The sequence below is a fragment of the Trichoderma evansii genome (genome assembly GCF_050947405.1).
Source record: "Trichoderma evansii strain SZMC 28006 chromosome Unknown GGI43scaffold_7, whole genome shotgun sequence".
Classification (NCBI taxonomy): Eukaryota; Fungi; Ascomycota; class Sordariomycetes; order Hypocreales; family Hypocreaceae; genus Trichoderma; species Trichoderma evansii.
In genome coordinates, this window is record NW_028145199.1 from 1,155,888 (window position 1) to 1,183,381 (window position 27,494).

Consider the following 27,494-nt stretch of genomic DNA (forward strand, 5'->3'; position numbering starts at 1 on the left):
CATATCACAGCGGCACACAAACAACGATTCGGAGGCTAAGCCAACGACCAATTCGCAACTCCCAGCCAAAGGCTCGCGAGCAAGGCATCCAACACACACACGCATAACTCGACTCGCTTTTTCACATCTCACGATGCCTTCACTACCGCCACCCAGGGCCGCTCTCCGCGCGGGGAGAACAACTACGGCCCTCTTTCTGCGCCCCCAATCGCACCTCTCCTTCTCGACATCCTCGCGCAGTCTTCTTCCCGCCACCTTCTCAGGTAACAGTGGCAGCTTCGGCGGCCCTCTGCCCTCGTACTTCCAAAAACCTCGGTTGCCTGCCAACACCATTATTCGATTTGTGCCGCAGCAGACAGCATGGATTGTTGAGCGAATGGGAAAATTCAGCCGCATTCTGGAGCCCGGATTGGCGATTCTGGCCCCGGTGATTGATCGGATTGCCTATGTCAAGAGCCTGAAGGAAGTGGCCATTGAGATTCCGAGTCAGAGTGCGATTACGGCCGACAACGTAACGTTGGATCTGGACGGTGTTCTGTATACGAGAGTGTTTGATGCGTACAAAGCTAGGTGAGTTACACACGGCTTGCTTCTCTCTCGTCCCATGCTCTCTCCTCCTCCTCGGCATTGTTCGGAGAGTAGGAGAAAAGGCAGTCAGGGTCTGACAGAGGTAAATCATGGTCACTTGATCTATACTAACGGAAACTGTGTTTCAGCTACGGGGTCGAAGACGCCGAATATGCCATTTCCCAGCTCGCCCAGACCACGATGCGATCAGAAATCGGCCAGCTCTCTCTCGACCATGTTCTCAAGGAGCGTGCTGCGCTCAACACCAACATCACCGCCGCTATCAACGAAGCTGCCCAAGCATGGGGAGTTACCTGCTTGCGTTATGAGATCCGAGATATTCACGCTCCTGGAGCCGTCGTTGAGGCCATGCACCGTCAAGTTACCGCCGAGCGTTCCAAGCGTGCTGAGATTCTCGAGTCCGAAGGTCAGCGTCAGAGTGCCATCAACATTGCTGAGGGTCGGAAACAGAGCGTCATTCTCGCCTCAGAAGCTATGCGTGCCGAGCGCATCAACGAAGCTGATGGTGAGGCCGAAGCTATCTTACTCAAAGCCCGAGCAACTTCTCAAGGTATTGACGCCGTGGCGGCAAGCATCCTCAAGGGTGCTCACGGAGCCCAGGGCGCTATGAGCCTGACAGTGGCTGAGAAGTACGTCGAGGCCTTCAGTAAGCTTGCCAAGGAGGGCACGGCCGTGGTTGTTCCTGGAAACGTCGGCGACATTAGCGGCATGATTGCTACTGGCCTCAACGTGTACGGAAAAGTCAGCGAAGCTCAGGCAAAGGTCTTGGCTAAGCAGCTTACCTCGCCGTCTTCTCCCAACGGCGAAACAGAAGGCACTACGGGAGAGACACCTACAGAAGAACTAGCCCAAGAAAACAAGGGCGATCTGAAGGACAAGGTGCTGGAGAGCTTTAACCAAGTTGCAGGAAAGAAATAAATGTAAAAAATACAACCAATAAACAACACGCCGGCCATGTATAAAGGGGACATACGATATTTTTGAAGAATAACGCATTGGGGCTAGATAATGGGCCACAGGATGACCTTATGGACAACACGAAAAAGAGGCCAGATTCGGGGGATGCAAGGCGTTGTTGGCTCGCGTCACGACTGCACTAAATGGAAAAAGCGAGGATTTAGGGGGCAGACATGGCGTTTATGCGGTTTTGGTCGCATGTGTGTGAATTTTCATTTCTTTTTACCCTCCTCTCCTAAACATTTACATCATACTGCCATTTTATTTCTCGTTCTCTTCTTTAGCTTGTAAAACTACCTATATCATAAAAGGGAGGGTTGGAGAAGACGACTGCGACGTTTTGTATGAATAGGCGAATATCACTTTCCGCACAGACAAGGATAAGAGGCTGCTTGAAAAAAAAATCAAAAATAAACATTAAAGTACTTACAAATCTTCATATATGTAAGTGTGAATCAGTGACCAAGCAGACAAAGTGAATAAAATGTTAATGGACACATAAGACAGTATTAGTTAACACACATAGTTATAATTATGGTATTAGTATCGTTTATATCTCTAATAGCTATCCGAAGTCTCGAAAGTCTCGCCATTTGGGCGTTGAGTCTCTCGACTGTGATAAAGGTATCATTTCAAATTCAATCTCAATCCACCAACTGTCATTCCATTATCATTATTAGGCACTGCCCTTAAGACATTGCCTTTCCATTCATTATTGCAAGCATCAACTTCAAAATCCCCAATGTTTCACGTCTCAAACCGCCGCAGCGGAGAGACTGATTATAGAACAAAGGGGATGAAGGCGAGAAGGCCAACAAGGAAGCTGGAAGAGCCAATCGCATCGCCGTTGGCGCCGTTGGTGCTGGTTGGGCGAGAGGCAGCAGTCGTGGTAGGGCGGCTAACATCAGAAGTGATGGCAGGGCCAGCATTAGAAGTGAAAGGCGAGCCGTTATCGGTAGGGCTGGGCTGGCTATCACCAGAGGTGGCCGGAGGGAAAGGATTAGAAGTGTTGTCATCGCCGCCGGATCCGCCAAAGGGGTTTGACTGGGTGGGAGCATTTGTTGGTGAAGGGTCTGGTGAGAGGCTGTAGCTGGTTTGTTGGCCCGAAGAACCACCAGATCCATTGCTCGTGACGGAGTCGCCAGGGGATGAAGATTGGTTATCGCCGCCACCACCACCAGAGCCGCCGCCGCCGCCACTTCCACCAAGCTGGCACTTGAAATCAGCCGTGCATGTTTGTCCAGCATCGCAATGGTAGCCATTGTGGCAGCAGACACTACCGGAGGGCATACATTCGTCATCACAGGCCACATATCCAGTAGGGCAGCCTCCATCGCCGCCTCCGCCGCCTCCACCACCTCCTCCTCCTCCTGAAGTACAAGTTCCCTTGGGCACGCAAAACTCGCCGCAGAGGTCACGGTCTCCTTCGCAGCCTGTAGGCTCACCAGTACAAATCTTCCCAACAGGACAACAGCCATTGGCAACACATGAGTAGCCAACGTCGCAGTAAGCACCGTTGCCTAAGCCGCAGCAGATGCCGGTCAATGGCATGCAGCCGATATCACAATCTGTCTCTCCAAGACCACAAGTACCAGTGACTGCGTGGACGCCAAAGGCTGAAGAGCCCAGGCCGCCGACAGTTACACCTCGACCGAGGGTCTCTCCGAGGTTCATTGCCGTTAAACCTTCGGCGGCGGCGAGCCCGGCCGCAGCCAGGAGAAGAGCAGAGTAAGGAGGCATAATCGAGAAAGGTGTCTTGATGTAAAAAATTGACAAGACAAGAAGCCTTTGTGCTGAGAAAAATCGGCTCCCTCAGTTGCAAAAGTGCTGGGAAGTGAAAGTCACGTAGCCAGAGCTGAAGAGGATTCTCAGCCGCCTTTATATGAGACCAGACAAGGCAGTAAAGAGCTCTCAACAATTTCCTTTTTCTCTCACACGGCTTCTCTCAGCTTGACTAGGTATCTTAGACTCACATACATTTTAAGCCTCCTCCGAAGCCAGCATGAGCTAACAAGCCATCCTGCCCAGGGGTTCAAAAGCAAGCGAAGCACACCCAATGTTCATTGGCGAATGCCCATGTTAGTGTACCTTTTGGAGTCATAACAAGACCCATGCCGGTACTAATCCTCAGCCCATTTTGCCAAGCAGTATTTCTAGTGTGCCAGAGGAAGCCTTACATCCAGACCACAATCAAGAGGTGGCTTACGGCGCTGCCCAATTTCATGCAGGATAGTTAAACGGCTTCCTGTGGCATTGCTTGGCCTATGAGTTATTAGACACCAGCGAATGAGGGTGTGGAGAGCTTGTTTATCCGCTCGCCTCCCAGCGAGGCGGTCAGTCTTAATGCATTATGCTCGCCAGTCGCGGTAGAGGTGGCGGGGATTGCTAACGCTGGCGATACCATAACTGATGCCTTCTCATGAGAAGGATGGAAAAGAAATGCTGCTAGAGCGGGGTCGATTCTTTCAGCTCCCGGGGGCCATGTGGACATTGATAGACAGTTCTAGGAATAGTGCGAGGCAGTAGTTGGATAGTTGACTATAGGCGAGACATGGGATCGCTCTAGCTCCCTATAATGCTTGTGATAGTCAACTGCCGCCCAGAAACTGGGCCAGACCATTGCAGATGATCTCCCTCCTAATGGAGCCCACTACGTATTACCTTACAAGTATGCATATACCCCAACAACAGTGGCAGCAGTCGGATCATCGCCTGGGCACGACAAAGAAGAACTCGTTGATAAACTAGCCCTCGCATCGCTGCCTCCAGCAGCCCATTGACCAGCAATTAAGCCTGTGGACATAGATATTGAAGGTTGATGAACGAGATGTTTGCTGGACGCCTAGGCTGCTGCTGTCAATGTTAATAATAGCCTAGCAGTAATAGCAGTACGGCTGTCGCGGTGGAGCCGCTCTTAAGCTTAGCGGGAAAGACTAGACCAGCGCCAGCCTCAGCCGAGAAGAGCTGCTCTCGCAAACACTATCGTATATCGTATTGGCGCTACCGGTCGAGAGGGAGTGCCTTGGGCCACGGGACATGTTTTCCAAAGGCAACCATAAATAGAGATGTGGCTAAGATGCAGCGATTGCCCACACAAGGCCATCGGGCAGAATTAGGCTCCAGCTTTGGGGGAGAAAGGACAGCACCGCGATGAGCACGCAGACAGATCAAGCTTCACAGGAGCTGAGCTGTTGATGATGGAAACTCTTCGAAGCAAAGGGCAAGGAAGTTTGCCAATCTTTTTTGTTGTTTTGTTTTTGTATCTTTTTCTTTTTCCTTCCTACTTTGTCTGGGCTGTTTCTCTCCCCTTCAGAACTCGGCGTCCAATTCCTCCTTCTTACAGAGGGGCTAGCCAGGATGAGTGCGGCTGAAAGCTAGTTGCAGTGAGTTGTCAGGGACTATGACACTCAAGTCTGTTTGCCTTGCATCCACGCTACAACAAAAATAGGCTGGTCGTTGCTCATTGGTTTCAACGACTGCAAGCCAACGCGACGGGAAGTCCCTTCTAATTTCTCCATGGTTGCATCATCCTGTTTGTTATTTTAGTTACATAGGTAATTTTGGGAATCATCAATATGCCGGTACCTCATTCGACGCATGGGGAAAGAATGGTGTGAAGAAACGCAAAAACTTGTAAAAATCGAAATGGGGGTGCTTTTTTCCCAGACATGGCACACCCTAGATAGTCAGTGTAAATCGTACGAGGGTCCCTACAATCCCTTCACAGGCAAAAGTTGCCTTGATGCTCTCCCCTTTTTTGACGTCTAGACGAACAAACACGATCTTGTTGTTCTCCATCCTCTTTACGCTTCCCCTCCAAAACCACAGGAGCCGCCCATCATCTCCTTCAATCACCAAAGTCGTCCATGGACACCGCTTACACCAGGTTGGCACGGTTTCATTACCAAACCCCAACACGACTCTTACCACCCAAGGTTGGTGGGGTACCGACCTGATTGTGTCCTGGCAACTATCTTGCGAAAGAGTACACTTGGTGACTGTATCAAGGTGTAAATGCAGCAATGGGAATCCCGATAATTGATGGATCATTTGATGCCCAAAGGGTGGATTCCTACTGAGCAGCCGTTCAATGTGATAAAACTCCAGTCCAGCGAGTTGCTTTATATTCTTGACGCCTGCATCGACAAGTCGCTTCATCTTTGCCGCACCGATTCCGTCTACTTGTAGCAGCTCCATATCGGTGCCTTCCCAAACTTTTGCCTTGACGCTCCTCAAAACATCAAGTGTAACAGTCACTCCTCGGCCATCTTCTCTCTCGCCAAGGATATCGGCTAAACATCTCAACACACGATCTAATACGACGTATATCCGGCAGCTCTCTCGCAGCAGCTCCTTACGAGCATTGGCAGATATCTTGTTCGGCCATCCTCCTCGCAAAAGATCGATCTGAACGAGTAACAATACTTTGTGCCACGGCTCAGTAGCATTTCCGATAATGGGATAAGGAATTCCGGTATGATCGTTGATTTCTCTCAGCAGATTCTTCTCCTCTGGCTTTATGGGGAAAGACCGAAATTCTGCTGCAAGACATGCAGTTTGGAGAACTTTTCTTCTATCGGGAGTCTTCTCAATCGTAGAGAGCGATCTCAGAGTGGGCAGCGAAAGCTGGTATCGAAGTCGGATCTCATTATACTCTGGGGGGTCTGGCTTTCCAGTGGCAGGGGGAGACGACTGAGATGATTGCTCACGATGATGTTGTTCTGCAGAAGGCGAAGATAGCATCTCCATAGAATTACCAGTGCGACCAGATATACTGTTGAAAGATGTAGAGGAAGCCATTTAGTCTGTCTTCTCGTAGATTTCCGTATGAACAAGCTGCGTGTCTGCACTTTTTGACGCTGGAAACCAGTATTTGCGAGAATCATAAATGGTGATAGACTGCCGCGGAATATGTATGTCATGCTGCAGGTGAAGGGAACGTGGAAAAGAAGATGCTAGAAGTTGAAGCTACTGAGCTACAGATATGCATTTTTTCTGCCTTACTTGGTGCAAGGTCGTTCCTTCCTGAATCGAAAGCGGTTCTGCTTTTTTGCCATTTCAAGCCTCTCGTTCCTTCTTTGAAATCATTATCGATACAGGAGCATATAGAGGCAAATTCTGCCTTATCTCTCTCTCCCAGTAAGATGTTCGCTACAGCCCTGGATCATCTCGAGAAGTTCAGCTGCCGAGTTTTGTTCTTGGACGATTCGTGGGTTGAGATCGGCATGCCGAGTCTTGCAATGGACTATGAAAGGGGAAATTCAAATATGCGACTATATAGTAGACAGCACGACAATTCTCCACGTTTGACACTTATAGTGCCAGTCTATTTTCCGCAATCTTGCCTCTAATACCTCTACTACCTCTATGCTACCGACTTCCTCATCTCTTTGTCTTCAGCTCTTGTTTGCTTTGTATGGAAAAAGTACCGGCCTTATATCTCATTTGCGGCACATACTCTCCCTGTCATCGCTGTCCTTGGAAATTCTTTCTAATTCTGTGTGCCTCATCTGCTAATGGTTATATATAGCTTTTTTATAGTAATTTGATAAGAAAAGATGCACCTGTGTTAATCCGACTTTACTGGGCATGCGGCTCTCGGCCGTAGAGAACATCAAATGGGGTATTTATGCCATTGCAGTTGCAATGCCAGTCTTATCACTCTGGGAATAGAGCTCAACACTATCGATATTTAAAGCACATTATTAGGGAGTGAAGTGTCATGTACGCATTTCGTCGGGCCATAGTAATATCAGCATCAGCATCTGCGTCAGTAACAGCAGCAACATCAACAAACAATGAAATCTTAGTTAGAAGCAAGGGTTTCTCGAGCTGCTCGACGGGTAGTGTCAGAGTTGTGAAATGGCCTTCAAAATGTGAGGCGGGACGATATAGCAGCGATGAGACATGGTGAAGAGTTTGACTATTCCAGGAAATGTGAAATGTGATGAAAGAATAATTATATAATGTTGGCGATATGGATGAAATTGATGGGCGTGCGAGAATATCCAGATACAGGATACGATACAAAAAGTCAGAAACCTAGTCCTTCCACTCGCCTCCCTTTTATATCAGAAATGTTTCTTCAGCAACTGCAACCAATGACGGCTGTGCCTCCATCATTCGCACAATTCTGAGTTTACAAGCCGGTTTGAAGTTACACCAGTAGCTAAAGTCGCGAATTTTAAGCTACTGGCTCTACTCCCTCTATTATTTTTAGGTGCTGTATATTTCTTAACTTTATATATATGAGTGGATTGACCAGGTCATTAAGTCACACCAAAAGGCAAGTCAGACGCCTCGCAATGTCGAACTAATAGAGGCTTGTATATACACGCCACAATTCCCAGAAAAGTGAACAGTAGCCTTGTCTTGAAAGTTATGTCAGATCGAGCGTAATGTAAAAGCTAGAATTCTCTATCCAAGGCCGGATGTAGGGGCGTCATAAGACCCCCCAAAAAAGCTCTTTATAGTTGAGCTCCCGAGGAGAGGATAACTATGAAGCACTTTGTTAGACAGAGTCATACAATGGCAGGCAAGTCACGCGATTGAACCAGTGACATTATCGGTTCTAGGGCGGCGTTTGTATCGCACGGCAGCCAAATGGGATATAATGATGTTACCTGCAACTCAACCATGGTTGAGTGATCGGCGTAGAACCTCATCTTCGAAAACTATATCTTTAACCTTATTATTGTTGAGCGATCTAGGCGATCTAGCTATGGTTGTCCTTGATTTGGCTGACTTAGCTGAACCTCATAGCTTTTGGACAGCCCTATCCATCCAGTCATTGAACGGGGGGTTAGATACAGCCGTTTATTACACTGACCTTGTGGCTTATTTGAACCCATATAACTGCATTTTTTAATAAAATATCTATTAAGATACCCAAACAGCAGCAGGTACTTCATTATAGATACAGATTTAGGAAATTGATACCGTCCTATGTTGATGATGATAACGAAGTCAAGTGAGCTTGTGGCTGCCGAAACTTCATGTACCACCAACATCGTAAACTCCTGCTCATGTTCATAATATCAGGATTGCTATCTAGCTGTACCAATTGTCTCGACTAATATACTTCTCAATAGCCTTTTCAAAATATCTTATTCAGAGTACCGTAGACCAACAGCATTTGCTACAGCACAACAAGAGAGTATCCAACGAATTGTTATAAACCAGGTAAACCGCGTCCACTATAGCTTCAAAGTTCTTATAGCCACCAAAGAGCTTGACCCGAAAATCATGTACGCCTTGTGCGTCACAACCAAGCCAACCCAGTTACCCAAATAAGAAATCCAATGCGCCACCTTTTCTCCAGCCGCAAGACTAACAGCCACAAACCCGTGTCCGGTGCGCTCCAAGCCCGAACCTTTAATTAGACTAATTAGAAGGGAAAAAAAAAAACAATAACGAGATGATAAGCCAAGCCAGCTCGTGTGGCTGACAAACGCCGAGAGATCAATAACCTACCCATAGCCCGCGTGCTATCTGGGCTTGCCTGACTCATGCTACCCATGCAATCACTCGGCGCAACTCTTGTCGCGCTTGCAGGCTATCTGGAAGAGCTACTACTGGCATCACCTGTGCTAGCACAGGCTTCTAGTGGTTCGATCGCTTGCAGTAGCGGCCCAAGGACAGCTTCGTCCGAACGCCGAGGGCCTTGGCTCGCAAGGTGTTCCCCGTACGACGCTTAAGTATGGGGGATTTACTTGCAAGCATCTACTCTTCAGCTGGAGCCTAGTAAAATTCGATTTCCCCATGGCTGGTTGGTAGATTAATATTCTGAAGGCGGTCTGGCTTCTAGCTCCTTGGCTTTTATATAAAACGCAAGAAGCTCATTAAATAGCAGCATGTAGGCAGAGATGAAGAATTAAGGGCTTCCCACCTGAGCTACCTTGAGTCCATCTCGCGTTATGTACTGTCATGAAAAGATGAAGCGACAACTACAAGTTTTCTGTAAATAAATTACGTACATCAAAACAAATGAACTGCTTCGGCATGCCAATCAGCTATTGAAGATTTTTAACCTTTCGTGATAGCAAAATATAATAGGTAAACAATATATTAGCTGTTTCAATAAGGCAGTTGTCTTGTCAAATGCGAGGCAGTGTTGAGATTATCTAATCACCTACATATCCGCCTTCTCTACCAAGCCAAGCCGCTGGAATTAATATATTAATTAGCACCTATATATATCCCAAGTATATTAAATCCATGCCACTCAACCGAGTTTCCGTGCCCATTCCGACTCTCGTCGTGCCAATTACCCAGTAATAGCCCGTGCCGCAAACCCGCAAATACGCACCTACTCACATACCAGACACTTATCCGCCCAAAACACCCTCGTCTTTATGTCTTCCCCAATGCGGCAAGTAGTTTCCAGGCATTAAGGAGGCGTGGTCTGACGCCGCATTGCAGCCGTGACTAGTGGTTCATTTACTGCTGCTGCTGCTAATATTTGATAAGCCTAGTCATCAAGTCTTACTCGACTCGTATAATACGTTGCGTATCTACGGCACACAACAATTGGCATCCTTGCCAAACTGGCAGGTTACGCGCATGGTTCATGCAGGTCATATATAAAAAAGAAACGACTCACTCATGCATGACTAAACTACTCACTCGCCCTGCACAGCCTCTCAGTCATGTTTGTCGTCTTTTCCTTTCCGTCTGCTTGTCTGTCGTCTTGAGAGAGAAAAACACCACAATATTCCAAATCTCCCCAATTCTCGTATTGGATGGATATACGGTATCACTCGACGAACCATCCAAAAGCAAGCCAATCCCAAAACAGGACATACAAACCAGGGACCATCGCCGCCAATGGCGCTTCCCAATCTTGGCAGGCACCAAAAGGAAATGAAAAGCTCCTCCCAGACCCCTGCATCGCATCGTCCGCTTCGGGCCTAAATCCTGTCCGTCTTAATTAATGCGCGGGGGAGACTAGCACCAACTAGTTCCGTGTTTGTGCGTAATGAAGTGCTCCAGTACCCCGTATTCACACGTATTTTCAAAGATACGACAAATTGGCAGTAGATAAGGCAGGTATAGCAAGGACAAGTACATATTGCTGCTACCCGTGTTAGGTATGTTAGGTACTAAGATACGATATCAGCGGTTAACATGCAGGGCGTGTGTTGACAGTACAAAAGATACAAGGATAGAGACACAGACAAGGGAAAGGCATCACAGATATGGCAGTTAAACAGGGATCAGGTCTAGTAAAATGTTCTCTTTATATCTCCTCATTCTACATACTGGCCTATGCAATGCCGAAAAAGGGCATGCGCCGAAAAAAAAAATATTTTGCTCCAAAACAAGGCAAGCCAACAAACTTCAAGGATAGGTATCAAGCAAAATCAAAAGCAAATAAAAGCACCAAAAACAATATTCATCGATCCTGTTCTCTTCATCAATCCAAGCAAACGTCATTACCAGAAATCAGCTCGGTCGAAAGAAGAGCAGACCTCCCCATTAAAAATAGATCATTATAAGCGTTCGTTCGAGAATAATTTGCAGGGAAATAAAAGAGGGAAAATAATGGGGAAATTTTTGTAAGATATACTCGGCCGAGAACACAAAGCACTCGCCACATGTTCGTCCGTTGTCAAATGTACAGTGAAACAAACAGCGGGTTGTGTGTGTAACTCGAATTTGTATAGTAGTATTAGCTTGGTCTGCTCTTTCTCTCCGAACGCAAACGCTTTCCGCCCCATTCTACATGCTTTTCATGCCCGCAACAATAAGTACACAAAGCGAAACAAAAGGGGGGTAGATTTTGTGGGTTGGAAATCCCGTTTACAGGAGAGCAAAGGCAACACCAGCGCCAATAGCGAAGACACTGCCGATGGCAGCAAGGCTGCGAGCACCAGCGCTGTGGGGGATGGGGGGAGCAGAGGGCTTGGAAGATCCGGTAGGCTGAGCAGTGCCAGTGCCGTTGCCAGCAACACCACCAGTGGGCTTGCTAACGGTGGTAGAGGAAGCCAAGGTAGTGGCCTGGGAAGAACCGGTGGTCTGGGCAGCGGTGGAGCTGGGAGCGTCAGTGGAGCTGGGAGCGTCAGTGGAAGAAGCCTTGGCGGAGGAGGTCTTGGTGCTGGAACCGGAGGAAGCAGCCGAGGAGGTGTTGCTGTCGCTGTCGCTGGTGCCGTCACCAAGCTCAACCTTGATGCTCTGCCAGTTGCCGCTGTGGTCGCTGTAGAGGTAGTCCTTGACGCTCTTGGAGGTGGGGGCATCGGCTCCAGCGTAGTCGACAATGGAGATGCTCTTGTAGTATCCGAGGAAAGGAGCCTTGGAGAAATCGGTGTAGCCACCAGCCCACTCAACGGTGCCCTGGGGAGCATCCTTGCGGCCAGCAACCCAAGTTCCAAGCTTGACCTGCATGGGGGTCTGGGGAAGACCAGCAGCGCCACCCTCAGCGTTGGCAGCAGTCAGGGTACGGACGACGTTGTTGTCGATCAACCAGGTGACACCGGCAGAAGTCCACTCAACAGAGTAAGTGTGGAACGAAGTAAGAGGGTTAGCGACGGGGTGGAAAGCACCACGGTCGTAGGTAGCAGTGTTGCCCTTGCTGAAGTAGTTGGTCTGAGCCTGGGCGTTGTCGCCTCCAACCCACTCCCAGTCGATCTAGAGATGTCACGGTTAGTTTACACTGCTTGATATTGGCGAATCATGATTCAATAATACATACCTCGTCAAGATCATCAGACTGGAGAACGGCAGAGGTGACGATACCGACACCGGCGGCGGCCTGGACAACGACATCGATGCGGCCGAAGAAGATGTACTTGCCAGTACGGATGGTAGGAGCCTCCAACTCAGTGCTGATGGAGAAGACAGCGCCGTTGCCGTTGTAGGTGAGAGAGGTGCCGGGAAGAGAATCGAAGCTGCCGCAGCTGCCCTTGGTGAAGTCGCAGTTACCTGAGTTCTTGCCAAAAGCAGGGTCGCTGGGGCAGGCTGTAAGCTCGATGTTAGTGATGATTCTTCATATGATCAATCTGTAAATGATTTAATGTTGTTCACTTACTGGTCGTGAGAGGGTTGCAGTCGGTTGAGGTCTGAGCAGAGACCAGGGTGGAGGCGGCCAGGGCCACGGCGGCGGCAGTGAAAGACTTGGAGTGCATGGTTGCTGATTATACGGTTGATATTATATATACTCGGATTGGTAGAAGAGTATGGACAAAAAAACAGGCGATATGCCGATTATAGATGAACAGTCGAAGCGATTATTACACCTATTGCAAGATTATGGCTGCAAGAAACCAAGCGATAGTCGGTCAATCCGAGGCTGAGTAGCGAAAGACTGCGTAAGAAAGGACTCGAAGAGGAGGAAGGGCTCGAGGAGGTTGATGGGCTCGAGATGGTCTGGACAGACTTTTGACGAGAAAGTATGAAATATATTAAGAGGGACGAGAGAAGAAGGAGAGAAGAGGCTAAGACGAGGTGGTGAGAAGCGTGTCTTATTATATGTAGTAGAACGAGAGACATGCTAGCAGGCAGTACGAGCAGTGCGAGCAGTACAGCCGCCTGGAGCTGGAGGCAGCAAGAGGCGCTGTGGGGGACTTGGGCCGAATCTGGTCGAGGCAGTCCAGGGTCCCACCATCCTTTGGCGCCACCCCTGTCGCAAATCCCTGCAGGGCCAAGCCTGGGCGATTGCGAGGGAGGCAAAGCGTGCTGGACCCCTGGCGCTCAGAGCCTCTGTGCTCTTTTTTAGGCGCTGTTACGAGATGCTGCTGCCGGGCCCCTGCTCATCACATCCCTACCCCCTGGTGCCCTTGGCTGCTGCGACGGTGGCCAACCAGCTCCCAGCGACCGTGATTCCGCTCTCAGGAACAGACGGCTGAGCAGCAGAGCGAGCGAGCGACCAGCCGCCACGAGAAGGCGCCCCAGAGCCCAGCCCCTCGGCTCGCATCTCGAGTCCGCCCGGTGGAGAGCGACAGGGTCCAGAACGGTGGGCGACGACTCTGGCTCGTGTTGGTGGCGCTGCGACTAGCACCGTCGCCAATGCTTTTCTCGTACTGCTGATATGAGGCCGGCCTTGGACAGCCAGCCAGCACGACACAAACAGACTCGGAGCCAGGCAAGCCATCGTATCCTCCCCCAAATTCAATTCCGACTCGCCGGTAGCCTAAATGGGCCTCGTGTCAAGCTCAATCCTTCACTGGCCATGGTGCTAATTAATCTACTAGCCATATAGCCGCCCATACCGTTCATATCAATGAGGCATAGCCAGTTGCCAGATCCAACGTGGCGTCAGCGCTCATCATCCCCCGTTCGTTATCAGCCGTTTGTTGTGTACTTCGTACGGAGTACACGAGGAGAGACCTCGTACGCGTAACGAGACCGGCAGTAACAGTCTCAGTCATAGCGGCGCGCCCACACATTAAACTCGTATTTTCGGAAGATGGGGTTAGTACCGTCATGCTAATGATCCTATTTACAGCACACGAGAAAGGGTGGCAGTTTGCACACGTGCTGGGACGAACTTTTGCGACACGCACAAGACAGCAGTTCCAGTGCCCACCACACGAAACAAATAAACAAAGCCCTCGATAAAACTCTGGCTCCTCACACGATGTGCCCCGTTTCGGTCCGTTCAAGCTGTCAATCAGCGATCATCAACAGCGATTTGCACGCTTTCGAAACCGCCGTTGGCACGCCGCTGACACAAGTCGACCTGCTGCTTTAGGGAGGTTACATGTGCATGTGCAGGTACCCTGCAGCTCTACCCGCCAGCTGCTCCAAACACCCAATCCAACCACCCCGTAACCACAGCCTGGGGCCAAATTTTCCGCGTGTCTGGCACTGATAAAGGAAGGGCCAACAACGTCATTGGTGGGCGGGTTTACCCCTGATGACTGCCATCCATCGAAGAAAAAAAGGGCTGCAGGGTTCTAGAGCTTCGGTCTAGGGGGGTCCCCTTGGCAAACTTCGTAACAAAGTACGTACAGCAGCGCCGCGATACGGTGTCGTCGTCGCCCAGCTGCATGACAGGTGCAGCCGCCGACGACAGCGTGTCACAGTGTGCTGGATGACGGGGAGCGACAATGGAGATCGTCACCAGCTCCAGAAAAAGGGTTTTCGAGCCCTTTCCGTCTGCGCTTGTTTTGCGAGTCTGTTGCCACCGGATCTTCTCTTCCAGCCTCTGGGGCTCAGCCCAGCCCAATTCAGCTCATCAGCTCAGCTGAGCTTCACCGACTGATTGACTCTTTCCTAGCAGCTCACTAATGATTAGCAGTAAAATGGTAAAGTAGCATAGTAGATCGTACCAGACCAGTGCCATCAATACTACGGCGACGATACCACTTACTGCCGTAATGTACCTACAGTAGGCAAAGTACCAATTATACGAGTTTGCCCAGCAACTGATATCATGTACCTCATCCACTTGGATACCAAAAAAAGCATCAGCGGTACCTGTCAGGCTCACTCTCTCCCCATACACGCGCATGTACAGGTAAGCGACCCGTTCGAACCCTCGCTGGGCCGAGACCCCGCCGCCTCGTCCCCGGCTGCAACCAGCCTCTATCGGACAAGCGCCTCGGCAAGGTGATCCCACTTCCACTTCGCCCACTCTGGCCCACCCATCAACCCACCAGCCCACCAATATTCCACCCCCGAGATGTGCCCATCAGTCAATAGTTAGTGGCCTAATAGAGTGCTCTACCACACTACGGAGTATTACACCAAATCTTCGAATCTTCGAATCTCTGCCTCTAGCTGCTGCGGTGTCATCGCCCTTATGCATGCGAGGTCACTAACACTAGCTTCGGCCATCACATCAGCCTCTTTATTTTTGTCTTTTTCTTTCTTCTCCTCGACCTTCTTTTCTGATGACGGGTCTGATCGATCCGGTTGATTCCCCTCAAGCTCAAGCCACTGGTGCTCGCACTACAAGAACAAGCAACTCCGCCGCCAGCCATCAGTTTTAAAACGCCGTGGCTGAAGCGTCATCGTCACACCAGTCGGGGAGAGCCCCATCAATCATCGATCTGGACCACAAATATGACAACATGGAAAGACACTTTCGGTCGTTCACAAGCAAAAAAGACTAGTTTCGAGTGTCACAAATCCACGGATTGACGGACAGTCTGTGCGGTTTTGATGGACCTAATCGGAAAACTGTATCTCGGTCGACCCAACCTTCTCGTCCAATCTGAGCCAACGGTTTATGGGGTATTACTCGTATGAGAGTTATTTTTTTCCTGAGCTCATGCATCGGCATTGCAGATGCTCTAAACTACCGACTGCAGCTGACTCTCTCAACTGTCTATGCGCTTACACACCATCTTCGCCATTCTTCTTTCTCTTTTGCCTTCTCTTTCTTCGTATACACGAGGGGGAAAAGCCCGCAAACACGAGACGCAACTCGTCGGGCGCCTGTATATTACTCGTGCATGTACGAGGTGCTGAAGTCGCAATGCTAATGTAATAAGTGTTATCTCCGGGACACGAAGTGCCAAGTGCCGGTATAGAGGAGCATTCAGGTATGCCAAGCAAAAGATACCCCCGTCGTTCGTACCGATCCCAAAGAGGTGACAAGATAAAAAGGAAGAGATCCAGAAGATTAAAAAAAGAACAATCCAAGGCGTCCAGGACCCAGGTCGCAAAGAGTTGCTCCCGTGACCACTGCCCTTCTTTCATCCCCAATAACCCTCTTGTCGTGCCGGCTTTCCTGCCTTGTGCCGGCTTTCCTGCCTTGTGCCGGCTTTCCTGCTCGCCTGCTCCAATTGCTCTACGGCCACGGCACGGCGGCACCATCACCGTCGCTGGAGGTGGTATGGGTTATGGGTGGTGACCCCCTTCGTATTCACACGGACACGCTATTAGCCCGCAACGGCGTTATTGATCCTTTACAAAGTGTACTTGAAACTGTACTATACTTTGTATGCTTTGTACAAGCACTTTGTACAAGCTTTCTTATCAACTCTTCTGATTGACTTTCTAGGCTGCATACTGTGTCTGTCTGTTGTCTTCCAAAGCTCGGGAGGTTGTGCCGCGGTGTGGCTGTGCTCGACAAGCTTGAGCCCCAAGTCAATGCAGTTCAATTCTCTCTTCCTCGGCCAATGCCAATGCGCGGCGCGTGTTGCGACCCCGGCACGGCGACTACCAGATTCGGCCGAATTTTCAATTGCTGCTACGGAGTATTTTTCTTCCCAAATGAACGGTTCGCTGTTGGCTCGTAAAAAAAAAAATTGTAAAATTGGCTTTGCTTTACTTGGCGCCAAAACATTCGAATTTCAGCATGCAGCGTGTAATTACAAAGCTGTGAGCGTGACCCGTGCATTGTGCGCACTGGTCCAGGGGCAGAAACGCAGATTCTTTCTATTTTGCGTTCCTTTCTTCTTCGTTTTGTGGCTCTCCCTCGCTGTTAGGCTGCGTTATTATTCAATTGCCCTGCTGATCCTTTGATTGTTGATTTGCTCGGCCTTGTTCGGACGCACGCGCGTAAACACCGTATTATGTGTACGGAGTACAGCGCATTCCAGCAAGGGCTGGCTCATCTTAGCTTTTGCGATCCCGGGCTCTTTGACGCACGAGATTGTCGAGGCAAGAAAACAAAGATATGGGGAACCCATCTCGCTTCATCGGCGTTTTTTGTAATTCAATTGCATCATGATCTTTTTTTTCTTTTCTCAAATTCAAATTAATTAACCCAGATTATGCTGTGCGCGACAAGGTTGCGGGATAGAGATTCCAAAGCCAAGTCTCTTCCTGCAACCCAAGTCTCCAGCAGGGTTCGTGTAAACCTTTTTTTTTTTTTTTTCTGTTTTTGCTTACTCGTGCTTGTGTAAAGTAAACTGATAAACGTACAGGTTGCTAGCTGTCACTGCAGGGCGTCTCGTCGCTCCAGCTTGAGGCCACCAGCTGGCAGGCTAATGCGCTGTCTTGCGACTCTCACGAGACCACTTACACATTGGCGCGAGTGTACTTGGGCTTCGGCTCGGTTCGAAGCGTGTTGCTCGCTGCCACCGTGTATCTCGTATTCACGGCCTCACCGCTGGGGCTTGCTGACTCCATATTACCTACTGGGTGACCTGTCGACCGTCTTTTTTTTTTCTCCTCCCCATGGTCGGGCATGACCGCATATGGCTCGTTTCTTCGAGTCAGCTATCCCATTGTTTCTATTTGTGTAACAGACAACAGGCAGCCCTTTTTTTCTCTCTCTCCTTCTTTACTTCTTTCCAGGACAAGGGGGGTTAGAATAAAAGAAAAAGGCGGCCTCCTTCGTCCCTCTTCCTTTTCTGCCAAGCTGTCGCGGGCGATCATCTTCAAACATTGGCTCGACAGCCTAAGATCTTATCCGGAAGTGTTTCAGACATTTTTGCTCCTCAACACGAAACGCTCCTCAAGCACCACTGGCTGTCTTCCCGTCCAGACGAGGAGGGGGGCAGGATTTGTTTTGGATGATGAAAGTGGGCTGTGATCGCTTTTTCCGGCCCTCTTGCTCTGTGAATGGCTGGTCCTGCAGGGCGAGTGAGACAGCCTTAGCATCGCGGGTTGCCCTTTTTGGGACCAATTGTCTGCGACAATCAGCATATTGGACTCAGTCATCGGCGAGGGGGATAATTAACAAAACTCGCGTAAGGCTTAGTTTTGCCCTTTTAACCTCGTGATAATGGATTCAAGGTGCTTCCCAGAAACCAATAAGCCGTATTCGCCGACCCCCCCTCTTCCACTTGGCACAAGCTTTTTCTCCCTTCTGAATCAACAACTCGACTCTCGTATTATACTTTACATGAGCGCCTGGTACCTAAGAGATAGGCATTAATAGCCTATTGCTACGCCTTCCCTTGAAGCCAAGCTTTGGCTGGTGTCGGCAGAGTGTCTCAGCCCATGTTTCACTTGAATTTGACGCGAGTCTTCTTTTCGTTGCCTTTATTGTTGTGATTTGTTGTTGTGATTTGTTGTTGTGATTTGTTGTTGTGATTTGTTGTTGTGATTTGTTGTTGTAGATTTTGTATATCCCAGCTCTTTGGTAGTCAGCAATAGTTGGGCTCTCGGTTACGGAAAGGGCCGACATCTGTAGCACGTTTCACAGTGAGAGGCTGTCGTACCCACGGTTTTCGGAGAGTAGGGTATATGGAACATTGGGTCTCAGCCGCGTATGACTAGATGTACTTGCATCTACTAAGATTAGGTTAGGATTGAGCTCATATCACTCATGAGTAATAGCCGATATTTGGTAGATGGTCTATTAGTAAATCTATTCTTGTGGTTGAGCTGGACTCTTGTTCCTGCTATTCATAATGACCCAAGTCATAGGGGCCACAAAATGCTCCATGGCATATCACCAACTGTCAAGCTCTCGGGTAGCTGGCTGCCTACATGTACTATGCAAGCAGGCGAACTTGATAACGCAGTACTTGGGAGATGCGTATTTACATCCTTTATGCTAAATTCTTCATTTCTTCTCGTCATAGTGAATAACCCATCACCTGTTGGGCTTAATTACACTAAGCGTAATTGCGTTCCTTGGCTTGGATTCTTATTAACCCGTGTACGCGTCTTAATTCAATGATGTACCGCGATCTGCTTCGCTTATACTACTTGTTTTTGCCATAGTATCAAGCAATAAACAACCCATGAACGCCTTATTCTTGTGTCCCATCGTTCAGGACATTTAACATCTAAAACCCGGTCGGACAGCCAACCCTGTAAGACAATCCTCATGCAATATGACTGTAAATGATGCAGGTCGTACCAATAATACAAGGCGTAGCTTGTGCCCATGCAGTTCCTCTACTCTCATTCAATCAATTAGTATTTCTGCCTTCTGTAGACCATCTATACAAAAAGACAAGTGGTTGAATTCTACACTACCTCCTCAGTTCTTACTGGTAGCTATAATACAGTCGAAGGTGAAACGGGCATCACGAATTATACCTAACAATAATATGCCACTATTGCAGCTTTTTTTATAGTAATACTATACCTATGCTTGTATTAAACAAGTACCACAAATATCTAGACTGTTGATCAATAAAGCTAAAATATGGGCGTTTCTGCCCCGACATTGACATCATATATGCTATAGCTTGATCCGCAGCAATACGAGGACGTTTGTCTTTTTTATTATTCCTATAACTCCAATTTAGGCAGTATGTATACGTCATCGGTCTTAGTTTTAGGATTTTCGCTGACTACTAAAAAACGAATATTGGAAGACATGGCTAAGATAGTTTGCTGCTGTAGTTAGGCTTAGAATCATACTTCCAGCGCCTGCGGATGGGAGTTGTTAGATAGCTATTTTTTTCTATTAGAACGGGGGTTTTAATGTGAAGGAGGCAATTATGCTTGGAAGATTTAGTCTGCTCAGATTAGAATTGTTGGATAGCCAAATGTGTGCTTATCGCAGAACCGATTTTAACATGGCCGCTTTTTACTTGGGAGCGTAGGCTGAAGGAGGCGGAGCTCCATATACTACTGCCTTAGAATGGGTGAAGTTGATAATAATGCTGCGACTGAGTCAGATATAGACGTAGATGGGATGCTATTGACGGAAGCTTTGGGATGGTATAGTAAGCTAGGTTCATTATTTGAATGACGAACCTATCTGACTACGTGTGGCCGATCATTTTGGTAGTGACCCTAAGAGACGACGCCATGTTCGGTAGAATTGCCTAATTATACTCTACCAGAACTTTTCGCTGCGAGAGCCGTGCTGATATAGGTGGACATGATGGGGTTGATGTTAGCTACATGTATAATAAATAGGTGAGCTGTCCCTCAGCCTGCCTGAGGGAACTTTCATCTGCAGTCTAAAAGCCGTTCACGTTCTATTTTTAATATTTTTAATCATTTTTTTTTTTTTGGCTCAGCTAGCTGTTCGGGCCATTGCTGTCACTCTTAAGCTTATGCGGCTCCCGCCTTAGTAACACGAGAGTCTCCCAATGTCGTGAACCACCCCCCTTTTTCGCCTTGACTTACAATAATACCTTTTCCCCTCTCACATTTAGAAACTTTACAGCGTTCTGAACTTGGATCCTCGTAAATAGCCTCGCGATTGGAATGTAGATGATTGCTCGTTACGGTTAGCGAGTGTAACAGGTTCATAAAGGTCCCCGATATGACTCCTGCTCTGCCATGTTTAACCAAGGATTTTATGATGGAGCGGTGTCTGAACTATACAGCTCAAGACTATGACGCAGCGCTGCCAACATTTATCAGGCGTTTTACGTAGTGTTTGGGCCCAGGTTGTCTGATCACCGTGGGTTTAAATGGTATAGTCGCCGACTGACTAAATGATTATTTAGAGGAGTAATGTTAGACAGCTCGCCGATAATACAAGACATGAATCTGGGATCTACGAGCTAGGAACTTCCGGGCAGAAGGATTTGTAAGACAGGTATACAAGCTATCAGCATTAAAGTTCTCTATAAAAAGCCTACTTTCTTCTCTACTCCCAATACTTTATCTTTATGTTTTACTTTGCTCACCCGCATCATAATATCGTCAAGCTCTCTGATACAACCATGAAATTCAATCTTGCCTATTTGGTTGCTCTAGCCAGCGCGGCTCTTGCTCAAGGTACTGAAGATTGTGCAAGTTTTGTAAGGATTACAAACCTGGTTTATATACATTGATTGTTAGCAAGAGCATTAGTACTCATAGGGCGGTCGTTGTACTTATCACCAAGATTGTTGCCCGCCACTTGGCTGCGACATAGATACCTGCAAGGTAAAGCAGTGATCTTCTTAATGCATACAAGAGCTTAATTACTAGCAGTGTTGATGCTAAAACTGTTGGAATTTTAGCTTTCCTGATCCATCATGACGGGTTATCTATCTCTGGTAGAGAAAGCCTTTGGCTGTTGTATGGAGTTCTCTATAAAAGGAGATTGCGCTCGGCTACCCTCTGGCGGATTAAATAAGATTTCAATGGATAGATGGTACAGGTTTTTGATCTATAATGCTATAATATTATATGTGAGCTACCACATGCTCAGTCCGTTGACTGCATTGCTTTGCCGAAGTATTTTCAATAAGCATACATTATTAAGGATACTTTAGATGAGATCACAGCCCGCGACAGCCATTTTCGACTTTGCTTGTATTGGAGGGCAGCCACACATTTACATCGTACTCAAAGGGCCAAGCCCGTTCTAGCTAATTTTTCAAGGATTGGCGGCTTAAGTAAGTGTCACGGGTGGGCGCGATTTTGATTGAACCAAACTCCTGACCCAAAAAGTAGGGCTCCTCTCCTCTTCACCCAAAAAAACCGCTACATATAGAAACAAATGATGGCTGGGGAAAATCTGTCCAAGTGGGAGTTGAAGATGGATTTCAGGGACCAGCCTGGCTTGTTTGGGCGACAAAACAGACTGAATAAATGTAACAGTTAAGTATGCTGGGAGGCATCCTGGAACAACAGCTGCCATCTTGGACGAGCTGAGCACCTGCATACAGGAATATCATATTTTCATTTTCAATCTGCTTGGCTAGGCGTTTGGTGCCTGTCCATCCTAATCTGCCCACCCGTTCGTCAGTCAATCAATCAATCTCTTACAGCTAATAGAGCAGCATCCTGGCCAATCACTTCAAACCGCGCAGTACGCTGCGGAGCACCCCCCATGGCTGGCGGATTTACATGTACACTACTGTACTACTGTAGAGTCGATGACAGCGCCCCACGACAGGGCATGACGTACCTAGTCAGGTCGCAGGAACGGGCTCTGGCGGCAGAGAAGGCTGCAGCAATCAAGTACCGAGAACCACACCCGGCATGCAAAACTCTCTTTCACATGGGCGTCTGTGGTCGAACCAAAACTCGATCGAACGCCTGATTTCTTGGTGCCTTACGTGCATGCAAGCCTCACCAGCCCTGCTATAGCCAGCCTCGTGCCTGAACTGAGCCGCTTGTTGCAGCAACTTGCGTCTCTGTTCAGGCTTCCAACCTCTGCTGCGTCTGGCCATTTCCCCTCCTTTGTATCCCCTCCCACATATCCTCTTCCTTACGCTCACTCGCTCACTCTCACTTTCTCCCTCTCTGGGCCTTATCCGAGTCCATTTCTTTCTTCGTCGCTCGCTCGCCGCTGCTCTTCTATTACGCCTTTTCTCATCGACGTCCTACTTGTTAGACTCCTCTGTGCGGAATAGAATAGAAATAACAAAGTCCCTTACTCAGCATTCAACATGGCGCCTCACAACGACGTCGAGGCCTTCCACCAAGTGCTTCGGTCCAGCCGCCGAATGCTCGCCCTCTGTGGGGCCGGGTTATCGGCCTCGTCCGGCCTGCCCACCTTTCGTGGCGCCGGTGGATATTGGCGCAACTACGATGCCACGAGCCTGGCAACCGTGCGGGCGTTCAGAACAGACCCGGGCATGGTCTGGCTATTCTACGCCTACCGCAGACACTTGGCGCTCAAGGCAGAGCCAAACCCGGGGCACAAGGCCCTGGCGGCGCTGGCAAGACGGAATTTGGACTTCATGTGCCTGACTCAGAACGTCGACAGTAAGTTGAGTTATTATATGCTGAAGATGCCATGGTAAGAATGTATATCATTCGGCTAACCCATATGTGTACTACTATATAGATCTCTCACCGCGGGCTGAACATCCTTCTTCACAGTTAAAGTGCCTTCACGGCTCCTTGTATGACATCAAGTGCTCCAACGAGAGCTGTGACTGGATACAAAAGGGAAACTTTGACGATCCTTTTTGCGCCGCACTCGCCCCGGCTTCAGTAGACATGCCCAACGGCGAGCCCTTGCCACTATTGGATCCGTATCACCGTGTCAAGCACATCACCGAGGACGAGTTGCCAAAGTGCCCCAAATGCCAAAAAGGTCTGCAGCGTCCGGGCGTGGTGTGGTTTGGGGAGGATTTAGACTCGGCCATGATGATGGACATATCAGCGTGGATGAACGCTGAGCCACTGGTACGTATATAGACACCCTATTGCTGTCTTTCTCATGTTCTTTTTTACTAATGTTTTCAAAGGATCTTATGTTCGTGATTGGCACATCAGCACAGGTTTATCCGGCTGCTGGCTATATCGACAAGGCAAGAAAGCGAGGCGCGCACATAGTCACCATCAACCCGGAGGCGGAAGACGAAGCTGAAATGTTCAAGGTTAAACCTGGCGACTTTGCCTTTGGGAAAGATGCCGCCGAGTATTTACCACTTCTGCTCGAACCTATCATTGGCAAACCGAATGAAGATGGCAATTTTGACATGTCATAGTTCAAATCACGAATAACAACGTCGTATAAACTATTCTATGCGATCTGAGTTTTCTTTTTTGGGGGGCTATTGGACGCCCACTCTGGATTTTCCTTTGGTTCCTCCCTTTTTCTTCTTCTTTTTACAGAGAATACGACAATATCCACTTTGAGATTTTAAAAAGACGCTTGGGTTTAGAGTTATATAAGATTTGGTTCGCTATAGTCTCGCACAACAGACGAATCCTGGAATATGATGCGGCACTTTTTATTAATTGATTTAGCCATAATATACAAGAATTATGACGATGTAATGATACGATTTTGACTTAAGGAGATGCGGAAATAGTATCAATGGAGAAATTATCCTATGCATTACACCCCAAGTATCTATAGTCTTAACGCGATAGTATCGATTATGTCAAGAAGCTTAAAGATTCCTAAGCTCATAGAAGCTCTCGTGCCAAGCTATAAACATCCCAACCTCCAATAGAGCGCCATCGCCCCCTGCTCTTTGGTTGGCCAGCTTGTCTACAATAGGCAACTGAGCTTCACAACAGCTATTAGTGCTCCTCTCGCCCAAGGCGGGGTCATGATAACGATGCGAGAAACTCTCATCGTCATCCACAGTCAGTGGAGACTTTTGGACCAGTTTGTGCTTCTAACCGTCGGAACAATTGCGATTTCGAGAGTCTGGAGGCATGCTTCTACAGTAGGGCAACGTGCATAGCATAGTCGTGCAGATCGCTGACGTCGTGTTTCTGTAGCGGCTCATATGCAGCAATCGGCAGGGCAGCTCAAGGATAGACATGATGGGTGATGTTGCATTGAGCCGTCTCGGCCAACTTCTCCCCGCGTTTCTATGGCCATGGGTGTTGGACGAGAAGTCGTACAAATAACGGCATCCGCCGAGTCTTCCTTCCTCTGGGTCGCTCTCTTTGATGTAACCTACATTTCTCTGCAATTTGGGGCCTTAGCGCTTCAATTGGGCTTCCCTTTTAAACATGCGTTTAAGTGTCGAGCTTCTCGTCTCTCTTAATGTCTTGGGCAGTGTGTCTGTCTATGCAGCACCGCCTACAAGCCAAAAACCAAGTAATGGCCTGTCCTACGTCGACCCGCTGATTGGGACCACCAATGGAGGCAATACCTTTGCCGGAGCAACGCTTCCCTACGGCCTCGCCAAAGCATCAGCCGATGTGGATGGCCAGAACACCGGCGGCTTTGGCTTAGATGGCAGCAACGTCGTCGGTTTTTCAAGCGTCCATGACAGCGGCACTGGAGGAAATCCCAGTCTGGGCAATTTCCCGCTGTTCCCGCAGATCTGCCCCGACGACGTGCTGGACAATTGCAACTTTCGCATCGGCGACAGGAAGCTTCACTATGTCAATGGCTCTGTTGATGCTCGGCCGGGGCATTTTGGCCTGCAGCTGGAGTCGGGGGTTGTTGCGAACATGACCGTCTCGCAGCACGCGGCGCTGTATCGCTTCATGTTTCCCAAAGAGAGCAGCAAAAACCACCCGCTGATCCTGCTGGATTTGACAGACTTGTGGCAGAGCCGACAGAATGCCTCTATCCAAGTCGACGAGAAGTCGGGGCGAATGACTGGCAACGGCACGTTTCTGCCCAGTTTCGGTGCTGGATCATACGTAATGCATTTCTGTGCTGACTTCTTCGGCTCGAACATCTACGAAACTGGTGTTTGGGTAAACAACAGGGCGGGCACAGAACCAAAGGAGATCTTCGTCACCCGCGGCTTCAATCTGTTCTTCCTAGAAAGCGGCGGTTTCGTCCGTCTGGATCCTCCTAGTGACGGCACCGTGACCGTTCGAATGGGAATCAGCTTCATCAGCAGCCAGCAGGCTTGCCAAAACGCTCAGAAAGAAATTCCTAACCCTCTAAAGGCTTTTGATTCGCTTGTTAACAATGCTCAAAAGGCCTGGGAAGACAAGCTGAGTCCCATTTCTGTCAAGGGCGGTGGCGCAACGGACGATCTGTTGACGAGCTTCTGGAGTGGCGTGTATCGCAACATGATTTCGCCTCAGAATTACACGGGCGAGAATCCGCTCTGGCACAGTGATAAGCCTTACTTTGATTCCTTTTACTGGTGAGTGACCTTATACAGCAAATCTCTTTGGTTTGGATTTATATGTCGAGATATTAACCTGATGTAATATTTGTGTGTATTAGCATCTGGGACAGCTTCCGTGTTCAGCACCCCCTCTTAACAATTCTCGATCCTCATGCTCAGACCCAGATGGTGGAGGCTCTGCTCGACATCTACAAGCACGAAGGATGGATGCCGGACTGTCGCATGTCTCTCTGCAAGGGCTGGACCCAAGGCGGCTCCAACGCCGACGTAGTCATCACAGACGCATTCGTCAAGAACCTCAGCACGACTATCGACTGGGAGCTTGCCCTCGAAGCAGTCATGGCTGACGCCGAGAACGAACCTCTAGAGTGGTCGTACCACGGCCGCGGCGGCCTCCACAGTTGGAAGAGCCTCAACTACATCCCCTACCTAGACTTCGACCCATACGGCTTCGGAACCAACTCTCGCAGTATTTCGCGTACACTGGAGTATGCGTACGATGACTATTGCCTCTCAGAGCTGGCTGGTGGATTGGGCAGGCATGATTTGCAAACCAAGTACCAGGGGCGAAGCATGAACTGGAAGAACCTATGGAAAGCCGACCAGACTTCATTCATCAACGGAACTGATACCGGGTTTACAGGTTTCTTCCAGCCCAAATATCTGAACGGAACATGGGGATTCCAAGATCCAATTGCGTGCTCTGCACTTGCAGGTTTCTGCTCTTTGACTACGAATCCCAGCGAAACTTTTGAAGCCAGTATCTGGCAATATCTCTTGTAAGTGATAAAAAACAGCATCATGAACCGTAACTAACCCCAAATTAAGCTACGTCCCCCACTCAGTCTCATCTCTCATCTCTCTCCTTGGAGGCGACGATGCCATGATTTCCAGACTGAATTTCTTCCACACCTCTGGTCTAGCGGACATCTCCAACGAGCCCGTCTTCTTCACCGTCTTCCTCTACCACTACACCGGCCGGCCGGCGCTCTCGACTGAGCGCATCCACACGTACATCCCAAAGTCCTTCAACTCGTCTCCAGGTGGCCTCCCCGGAAACGACGACTCCGGTGCCATGGGTGCATTCCTTAGCTTCTCCGTCATGGGCTTGTTCCCTGTTGCGGGCCAGAATGTGTACTTGATCTCGCCGCCGTTTGTTGAGCAGATTAGCATCAAGCATCCCATCACGGGCAAGACTGCCACGGTGAGGAATGTTGGGTTTGATGCCTCTTATAAGAATATCTATGTGCAGAGTGCAACGGTTAATGGGAAGCCGTGGACGAAGTCATGGATTGGACATGAGTTTTTCACAGAGGGATGGACGTTGGAGTTGGTGCTGGGGGCGACGGAGTCGAAGTGGGGGTCAGATCTGAAGGATAGGCCGCCGAGTTGGTCAGTTAGTAGTTAGAAAAGGGCGGTAAAGATAGATTAAAGTAGTATAAGTGAATAAAGAATACAAGTATTTATACCAGTAGGAGTTTAAAACAACTTATAAGTTGAATATTGGTCTAAGATGATTTATAACTGCTTGATAGAGCATGGTTTCAAACCAGCGAATACGAATTCATATGCTGATTACCCCAGTATTTTTGTTCAACTGTCATTATAGATATAAGTCTAAAAATATTGATTTTCCCTATATACACAGTCGAATTTACCAGCTGTAGCTTGTGACTCTGAGGTTGCTTAAACTCCAAA

At 48.7% G+C, this 27,494-nt stretch overlaps 7 protein-coding genes across 7 annotated transcripts; 3 read left to right on the plus strand and 4 right to left on the minus strand.

The window, feature by feature from the left end:
• The first annotated feature begins 20 nt into the window (after positions 1–20).
• Positions 21–1,763, plus strand: GGI43DRAFT_352100 (SPFH domain-containing protein). The gene is made up of 2 exons (XM_083202275.1): positions 21–570; positions 717–1,763. Exons 1-2 carry the CDS (start codon positions 134–136, stop codon positions 1,504–1,506), a joined length of 1,227 nt encoding a protein of 408 aa, XP_083061817.1. The 5' UTR covers positions 21–133; the 3' UTR covers positions 1,507–1,763.
• Positions 1,764–2,325: 562 nt separating this feature from the next.
• On the minus strand, positions 2,326–3,285 carry GGI43DRAFT_382946 (uncharacterized protein; the record flags this gene model as incomplete). The annotated part of the gene is made up of 1 exon (XM_083203310.1): positions 2,326–3,285. The coding sequence occupies one exon, from the start codon at positions 3,283–3,285 to the stop codon at positions 2,326–2,328; it is 960 nt and encodes a 319-aa protein (XP_083061818.1).
• Positions 3,286–5,223: 1,938 nt separating this feature from the next.
• Positions 5,224–6,345, minus strand: GGI43DRAFT_422306 (Sec63 Brl domain-containing protein; the record flags this gene model as incomplete). Its single annotated transcript, XM_083208085.1, has 1 exon — positions 5,224–6,345. One exon carries the CDS (start codon positions 6,343–6,345, stop codon positions 5,224–5,226), a length of 1,122 nt encoding a protein of 373 aa, XP_083061819.1.
• Positions 6,346–11,194: 4,849 nt separating this feature from the next.
• GGI43DRAFT_352450 (concanavalin A-like lectin/glucanase domain-containing protein) lies at positions 11,195–13,042 on the minus strand. Its single transcript, XM_083202278.1, has 3 exons — positions 12,572–13,042; positions 12,236–12,501; positions 11,195–12,171 (listed from the first exon to the last, which is right to left on the minus strand). The coding sequence occupies exons 1-3, from the start codon at positions 12,666–12,668 to the stop codon at positions 11,347–11,349; spliced, it is 1,188 nt and encodes a 395-aa protein (XP_083061820.1). The 5' UTR covers positions 12,669–13,042; the 3' UTR covers positions 11,195–11,346.
• Positions 13,043–13,103: 61 nt separating this feature from the next.
• On the minus strand, positions 13,104–13,633 carry GGI43DRAFT_433552 (uncharacterized protein; the record flags this gene model as incomplete). The annotated part of the gene is made up of 1 exon (XM_083209760.1): positions 13,104–13,633. The coding sequence occupies one exon, from the start codon at positions 13,631–13,633 to the stop codon at positions 13,304–13,306; it is 330 nt and encodes a 109-aa protein (XP_083061821.1). The 3' UTR covers positions 13,104–13,303.
• An 8,937-nt stretch (positions 13,634–22,570) lies between these two features.
• On the plus strand, positions 22,571–24,229 carry GGI43DRAFT_352489 (DHS-like NAD/FAD-binding domain-containing protein). The gene is made up of 3 exons (XM_083202279.1): positions 22,571–22,998; positions 23,081–23,424; positions 23,487–24,229. The coding sequence occupies exons 1-3, from the start codon at positions 22,680–22,682 to the stop codon at positions 23,727–23,729; spliced, it is 906 nt and encodes a 301-aa protein (XP_083061822.1). The 5' UTR covers positions 22,571–22,679; the 3' UTR covers positions 23,730–24,229.
• An 84-nt stretch (positions 24,230–24,313) lies between these two features.
• GGI43DRAFT_402766 (GH92 family glycosyl hydrolase) lies at positions 24,314–27,361 on the plus strand. Its single transcript, XM_083205717.1, has 3 exons — positions 24,314–25,811; positions 25,895–26,575; positions 26,625–27,361. The coding sequence occupies exons 1-3, from the start codon at positions 24,712–24,714 to the stop codon at positions 27,202–27,204; spliced, it is 2,361 nt and encodes a 786-aa protein (XP_083061823.1). The 5' UTR covers positions 24,314–24,711; the 3' UTR covers positions 27,205–27,361.
• The last annotated feature ends 133 nt before the right edge of the window (positions 27,362–27,494 follow it).

What these genes read in the sequence shown, in the direction of transcription:
- GGI43DRAFT_352100 (XM_083202275.1), top strand. Translation starts at nt 134, where the DNA reads ATGCCTTCACTACCGCCACCCAGGGCCGCTCTCCGCGCGGGGAGAACA. An exon ending in TTTGATGCGTACAAAGCTAG is followed by an intron (nt 571 to 716) that starts GTGAGTTACACA and finishes ACTGTGTTTCAG; the next exon opens with CTACGGGGTCGAAGACGCCG.
- GGI43DRAFT_352450 (XM_083202278.1), bottom strand. Translation starts at nt 12,668, where the DNA reads ATGCACTCCAAGTCTTTCACTGCCGCCGCCGTGGCCCTGGCCGCCTCC. An exon ending in CTGCAACCCTCTCACGACCA is followed by an intron (nt 12,502 to 12,571) that starts GTAAGTGAACAA and finishes TCGAGCTTACAG; the next exon opens with CCTGCCCCAGCGACCCTGCT. An exon ending in AGTCTGATGATCTTGACGAG is followed by an intron (nt 12,172 to 12,235) that starts GTATGTATTATT and finishes TGACATCTCTAG; the next exon opens with ATCGACTGGGAGTGGGTTGG.
- GGI43DRAFT_352489 (XM_083202279.1), top strand. Translation starts at nt 22,680, where the DNA reads ATGGCGCCTCACAACGACGTCGAGGCCTTCCACCAAGTGCTTCGGTCC. An exon ending in CCTGACTCAGAACGTCGACA is followed by an intron (nt 22,999 to 23,080) that starts GTAAGTTGAGTT and finishes ACTACTATATAG; the next exon opens with ATCTCTCACCGCGGGCTGAA. An exon ending in GGATGAACGCTGAGCCACTG is followed by an intron (nt 23,425 to 23,486) that starts GTACGTATATAG and finishes ATGTTTTCAAAG; the next exon opens with GATCTTATGTTCGTGATTGG.
- GGI43DRAFT_402766 (XM_083205717.1), top strand. Translation starts at nt 24,712, where the DNA reads ATGCGTTTAAGTGTCGAGCTTCTCGTCTCTCTTAATGTCTTGGGCAGT. An exon ending in TACTTTGATTCCTTTTACTG is followed by an intron (nt 25,812 to 25,894) that starts GTGAGTGACCTT and finishes TGTGTGTATTAG; the next exon opens with CATCTGGGACAGCTTCCGTG. An exon ending in AGTATCTGGCAATATCTCTT is followed by an intron (nt 26,576 to 26,624) that starts GTAAGTGATAAA and finishes CCCCAAATTAAG; the next exon opens with CTACGTCCCCCACTCAGTCT.